The following is a 6,649-nucleotide window of genomic DNA, read 5'->3' as shown; positions in this document are numbered from 1 at the left end:
CTCGCATCCAGCGGCGTGGGCAGTCGGCTGCGAGCCCCATCTCTACCCGATCTGGATGCAAAAAGGTTGTCGCATGGGAGCGGGAGGGAGCGGCGGTGATTTCTCTGGCGGTTTGATTTGGGTGCTCGCTAGAGGTAGGTGATGAGAAAGGAGAGTGAATGAGTGGACGAGGAGAGCCTCCTCTACGCGATAAGAATCGAGAGGGATTAGTGGTGGTGGGCCAGGTGGACTACCCTAGGAACGTAGCCATGTGGGCAACCAGCGTTGTTTGATCCAACGCGTGTTGCTGGTCCGGCGGAATGTTTCAGCCGGCGCTCCGGCACCAAACGTTTTTCAAACAAGATTCACCATCTTTTATTTTTGAGGGAAATTCACGATCTTATTCATCATAGGTAGTAGAATGTTAGAATAGCCTATTTTTATTCTTATTGTTATATCCCGGTTGATGAGGGAGGCACACAATTACAGTTGGAGTGGAAACAAACTGATAAAAAAAATAGTGATAAGGATATTATTTCTCCAGCAGTGCCTTGAAGGTCATTGGGGCGGTAAACTGAGGCGGTCCATAGTAAAATGCAGTGGCCGTCAGCCTACATGCCTGATCCGTCATGAACTCTGAATCCCAGAACCAGTACTCTTCCTGGGGAGAGCACGTCCTCTCTGGGTGGTCCTTGAAGCTACACGAGTCCTGGATGTTCATCATCCCTGTATCACGCACAACAGAACAACTAGTTAAGCAAACCACAATAAATAAAAATAACATAAATACTCAAACGAACAGCTTCTCATGAGTATCGTATCCGTGGGTTGTTTACGTACAATAAGCTGACGGGTCGGCGAAGACGGTGGTGGTGAAGCTATGAAAGTCGCCGATGGAATAGAAAAGGCCCTTCTTCTTTGACGCAAGGCCAGCCATGAGGGGCTTGAGGGCGGCGTTGAACGCGGCGGCGCGGTCGTTCAGGCTCTGGTCGCAACCGTACCTGTAGTCGAAGATCTGGGGCGCACAGCCGATGAGCCCAACGTTGACGATGGCCAGCTTCCTAGCGCCCATGTCGTAGAGGGACGTGACGGCCTCCCCGTATAGGGCAACGAGGCTCTGGATCTCGGTCGAATTTGCGAGGTGTATGTTCCATCTTGGGTCGAGGTCCTGACTGCCGATGCCGAGGAGGAAGATGGACTTGGACAGGTACGCGCGCAGCTTGGCTTCGCCCCCTAGCATTATCCCCATAAGGGCCCTCGTCGTCCTGAAGTCCTCCAGCTGCTGCGAGAGAGGGATGCTCCGCTCTCCGTTCTGCACGCATCTCTCGTTGCTTCTCTTATTTCTAATCTTGTCGATTTGTTTTTCTAAAATGAGTGCAAATAATGTGGAATTGGTTGACGACTTACCGTGGAGTTCCGAATCCCAGCACCCATGGAAGCGTAGTTGGCGCCCCACATGCTGATCCGGCCGCGCAACGACATGAAGGGTAGAGGACTTTGCGGGAATCCGATAGTATATGCTGGGCACCATGAAATCAAACAAATAATCCATCAAACATGACCGGCGGTGAAGAGAGGAGAGAGAGAGTATGTGTATGATCATGGTGTGTTGTGCACACACGTACCAATGGCATCGGCAAGGTTGGCCCCGTTGCTGAGCCTGCCGGTGCCAGAGTAGGGGTAGTTAGGGGGCTCCAAGTATCCGTTGTTACCGTTGTCGAACTGCCCATCTCCGAACACCAACATGGCAGGTGGCGGCACGGGCCTTGGCATCTGTACCTCGTCATCTGCACCAGCTCCGTCCGAAATTACTTGTCGCTCAAACAGATGTATTTAGATGTAATACATGCATGCAACCAACTATATGTGGGTATTTACGGCATAGTGTCTTGCAGTCGGGGCAGAGGACGATGCACTGGGGGCAGCGGCGAGGGCAAGTTCCCGTGCACCCCGGCCGCTTACCGTCGGTATCCTTGCACGTGACGTTCCTGGGGGGCACGTCCAACTCGTAGCCGCGCGGGGAGCTCGGGGGCGGGCGTATGTCAGGGAGAGGTGGGGTGTCTGTGTCTATTGACGACTTTAAATCTGGGGAGTCTGGGGGCGGGGATTGCTGCGCGGACGGCGACAACATTGCAAGCAGGCAGAGGAAGCCCACCGCGAGCCCGCTAACACGAGCGGCCATTGCTGCCCTCAACTGATCCAAGGAACACAGAGATTTCGGCTACGAATTGCTGGTAGTGATGGGTGTGATGTTAGGGGCCTGCGCACCAAGGGTCCTAAATATACTCCAGCTAGTTAGCACGCATCAAGCGTTGACCCAGAGTGTCGGGGCAGCAATGTAAGTGCTTGACTTGTCTTATGAAGGACGAGGAGTACCATACAAGACTTAATCGGGTGGAGCAATGCGACATCCACATAATGGTGGTTTACGTAAGGTTGCGAACTGATCTAAAGTTGGACTATTTGATTGGATTAAAGGAGAGGGTTAGGCCCACCCCATCTGAAAATCAGAGGGGGGGAGGGGGGGCATGTTTACATTAGTTGGAAGTTTTCGTAGCAGCTGCGTACGAACGGTTTAGGATTTTCGTTGTAAAAGTGAGGACCCAGTCCAAAAAGATTAGAACTGTATGCATCAACATACTCCTAGGTAGCTTGTGAGTGTGTCTCATAAGTATGTCGGCAGTTTTTTTCTTTCAAGGATGCTACCTAGGAGTCGTACTACCAGATTCATAGTTAAGTTGACAGTTATAATATGCTCCGGTCTCGATGCCGCAATATGCAATGCAACTGCAGCTGGAAAGTTGTATCCTCAAATCGTACACCCTAATTTAAGCAGCTCGGTCAGGCCGAATCGATCTCAATGTGCATTATATATTCATTCATCATAGGTACTAGTACAAGTAGTAGTCGTGGTTGTCTCGCTTGGTTCGACGATGGTTGCTCAATATATAAAGCAAAAGAAACCCTTTTTCAATATTCATCAGAGTACAAGTAGAAGTCGTTTAACCATGGTATGCACGCGCAGTGAGAAGAGGGGAAGATGAAATGAAAGAAGCAACGGACAGAAATCATTGTGACTTTCTACCTAGTTATAGAGGCCTTACGACATCTCCAAAGCGAACCCTCAAACCACCCGCAACTGCCCGGACCGCGCTGTATCGGTCCACCAGTAGTCCGGGCGTACTTTTCTTGGCGTATTATTCCAATGCAAGTTTAATATTTTTTATTACATGGTCAATAGTTTTCCAATACACATCTAAAAAAATCAAATACAAGATTAACATTTTTCTAATACATGCTCAACATTTTTCCTCTATACATTTTTAAACTTTTTCGAATGCTTTATTAACATTTTTAAAATACAAGGTTAAAATTTTCTAATACATGGTCAACATTTTTTCCTATGCACACTTAAAGAAATACAAATACTTGATTAACATTTTTTAAATACATTTTTTAAACATGGTCAACATTTTTCTAAACACGTATAACAATTTTCAACCTCTTGATTACAAAAATTAAAACAGTTCTTCAAAAAAATTCAAATGCTTGATAAATTTTTCTAATACATGGTCAACATTTTTTTTCTATACACATTTAACATTTTTCAAATACTTGTTCAACATTTTTTCTAATTCTTGATTAACATTTTTATATACATGATCAATTTTTTCATCATTCTTTTAATACATGGTCAACAATTTTTCTATACACATTTAACATTTTCCAATTGTTTTCTTAACATTTTTCAAACATTTGTTCAATAGTTTTTAAATGCTTGATTAACATTTTTTGAATACATGGTCAACACTTTTTCTGTATAAAGTCTTAAACTTTTTCAAATTCTTGATTAACATATTTAAAATACAAGATTAACTTTTTTTAATACATAGTCAACATTTTTCTATGCGCATTTAAAAAATATTTGAATGCTTGATTAGCATTTTTTAAGTGCAATATTTACTTTTTTAACAAATGGTCAACTTTTTTTCTAAACACATTTAACACTTTTCAACTTCTTGATTAAAAAATTTCAAATACTTGTTCAACATTTTTCTCAAATGCGTTATTAACATTTTTATATACATGATAAAAAATCATCATTTTTAATACTTGGTCAATATTTTTCTATACAAATTTAAAAAAATTCAAATACTTGTTCATCATTTTTTCAAATTCATGATTAACATTTTTATATATGTGATCAGTTTTTTCATTATTCTTTTAATACATGGTCAACATTTTTCAATACACATTTAACTTTTTCCAATTGCTTGGTTAAGATTTTTCAAACACTTGTTCAACATTTTTTAATGCTTGATTAACATTTTTCCAAAAAAGGAATTGTTTTCATATAAAAAAATTGTACACATTTTTCATATGCGTGATAAACATTTTCTCTATACACATTTAGCATTTTCCAAATGCTATGTCAAACAAATTTAAATGTTTTATGTAGAGTGTTTTTAATATATTTATTTAGAATATTTGAAAGTATAAAAAAAGTAAACAAAATTGTAAAAAAGAAGAAGAAAAAATGAGGCTGTTGTTTCCCACGCAATTGGGCCAGCCAAACTCGCGACACCCTTCAACAAGGGTTCCCTCTGTCTTGCTCACATAGGGGCGCCCGTTCGCGGAGCCAGGCCTAGAGAAACCACATTTTGACCCTCATGGGCGATAGAACAAGCTTGAATTTGTAGCACACGGGAAATACCTCTTGGTTGCTAGTTGTATCTACACCCTATATATGTAGGAAAAAAATCAAATAGTTCAGAAGTTTTTTTAAAATATACTTGACTTTCTTTTGCACTAATATATAAATTTTCGCGAAAATACACAACGTTAACTTCAGGGCAAAAAAGCACAAAAGAATAATTGCTATTATATTTATAGGTCACTGTTCACACTATTTTGGCCAAAAAAAATTTTAATAATTCAAGGTTTTTTTGTGGAATCTTTTTCATAGGCGCAATGGAAGGTCACGTTTATTTAAAAAATATTTTCCGGATTTTTTTAACCTTTTACTTAATTACTGAAAGAACATCCATATAGCGTGTAGGTACACCCATAGAAGAAACATCCGCCTCCCATCGGCGCGCACTAGGTAGCTTGCTGTTGAATCAATCGGGCACCGCGCCGATCTGAATCTGCATCTGCATCTGCATGCATGGACCAGATGTATGCATGCATGGTCACGTACGAAGTACGTTTGTAGGTTGGTACGATACTGTGCTGTACGCCAGCCACCATAGCAAAGGCCGGCCGGTCCACATGGTTGATAAGTACTCCTAGGCGACAAAGACGTACAATGCCGTGGCCGGGGTGGGTTGCGTATGTATGGATGCGTTTGATTGCCCGCATAAGGTCCAACTAGACCCACACGGGAAGAAATTGGGCTTATCGGTTGCCAGTATACACTATTGGGCCTGCATCGCACGAAGTTTAAAGCACCTCTAGGCCTGTCTCGTCAGGCACGCTCGAATCGGCTATTTCTCGCGAGCCAGGCCCGCGCGAGGCACGTGGGTGGGCGGGGGTGGCTGCATGCGAGGAGCCACCCTCGAGAAGTCGCGTTGCTTCCGAAGCGGCGGCAGTTATTACCCTCACCGCTCTCTCTCCCCTCTCCCCTCTCCCCCACTCGACGACAGCGGCGGCGGCGGCGGCGTAGATCAGACAACAGCAAGTCGACCTCCGACCACCTTCACCGGCATCCGCATCAGCACTTCCGCAATGGTGGTACGCAATTTTGCCCCTCCTCACCTACTACTTTGCATTCGATTCGAGTTTAGATTCGATCCGCGTTAGGAGAACGGGGAACCGTATTCGGTTCTATGTACTGTGCGTGCTCACATGCTTAGGTATCGGTATGAGATGCATACCGTATTTGTCATGTTTACTGTTTACTCGTGGATTAGATTAGTTGAAAATGTGCTGATATTTCCAACAGCCCAAAAAGCTTATTTTAGGCGTTTTCGACCCATGGCTTCGCCGCTACTCTAAAATCAGAAAAGATTACTGGGACGCATTTTAAGCATTGGGAGACGAGGACCACCTTCTGGCTCACAACAATGAACGTGTTTTGGGTTGGTGGTGTGTCTCCCACGGTAACGATTACTCCTGAACAGGAGAATGCGTTTAGGGAGGCAACCACAATTTTTGTGGCAGCCGTTCTTAGTATGATCGGAGACAAGCTGCTAGATGCATATCTCCATATGCGTGCTGCCAAGAATTTATGGGATGCGCTCGAGGCTCAATACAGTGCAACCGATGCTGGAAGCGAGTTGTATGCCATGGGGCACTTCCAGCATGGTTGATAACCGTCTTGTATTGGACTAGGCTCATGAGATACAGTGCATCGCTAAGGAGCTGGAGCTCCTGAAGTGTGAGTTACCGGACAAGTTTGTCGCGGGTTGCATTATTGGAAAACTCCCTCCTGGATGAAGAAACTTTGCTACTTCTCTCAAGCACTTGAGACATGAATTCTCTATTGAGGATCTCATCGGTCATCTAAGTGTTAAGGAGAACTCGAGAGCAAAGGACTCACATGTGAAAGGGGCAGAGGGTTCTTCTAGCACCAATGTGGTGCACAAGAATTTCCACAAGTTCAAGGGAAAGAACGTTAACTCTGTCCAGCTGAATAATACCTTTAAGAAGAAGGGTAAGAGAAAGACAA

The 6,649-nt window shown here is 43.9% G+C and overlaps 1 protein-coding gene across 1 annotated transcript; it reads right to left on the bottom strand.

Moving 5' to 3' along the window:
• Positions 1-511: 511 nt before the first annotated feature.
• Positions 512-1,461, bottom strand: LOC109782865 (GDSL esterase/lipase At1g33811-like). Its single transcript, XM_073506540.1, has 3 exons — positions 1,387-1,461; positions 820-1,327; positions 512-705 (listed from the first exon to the last, which is right to left on the bottom strand). The coding sequence occupies exons 1-3, from the start codon at positions 1,459-1,461 to the stop codon at positions 512-514; spliced, it is 777 nt and encodes a 258-aa protein (XP_073362641.1).
• Positions 1,462-6,649: the final 5,188 nt, after the last annotated feature.

The sequence above is a fragment of the Aegilops tauschii genome, chromosome 1 (genome assembly GCF_002575655.3).
Source record: "Aegilops tauschii subsp. strangulata cultivar AL8/78 chromosome 1, Aet v6.0, whole genome shotgun sequence".
Classification (NCBI taxonomy): Eukaryota; Viridiplantae; Streptophyta; class Magnoliopsida; order Poales; family Poaceae; genus Aegilops; species Aegilops tauschii.
Note: the sequence above shows the minus strand (reverse complement) of the source record. Positions and strands in the feature narration are given on the sequence as shown.

Coding starts and splice junctions, on each gene's coding strand:
- LOC109782865 (XM_073506540.1), bottom strand. CDS start 1,461: ATGTCGTTGCGCGGCCGGATCAGCATGTGGGGCGCCAACTACGCTTCC. Junction 1,328..1,386: donor CTGGGATTCGGAACTCCACG/GTAAGTCGTCAA, acceptor CAAATCGACAAG/ATTAGAAATAAGAGAAGCAA. Junction 706..819: donor CGCCGACCCGTCAGCTTATT/GTACGTAAACAA, acceptor TGCGTGATACAG/GGATGATGAACATCCAGGAC.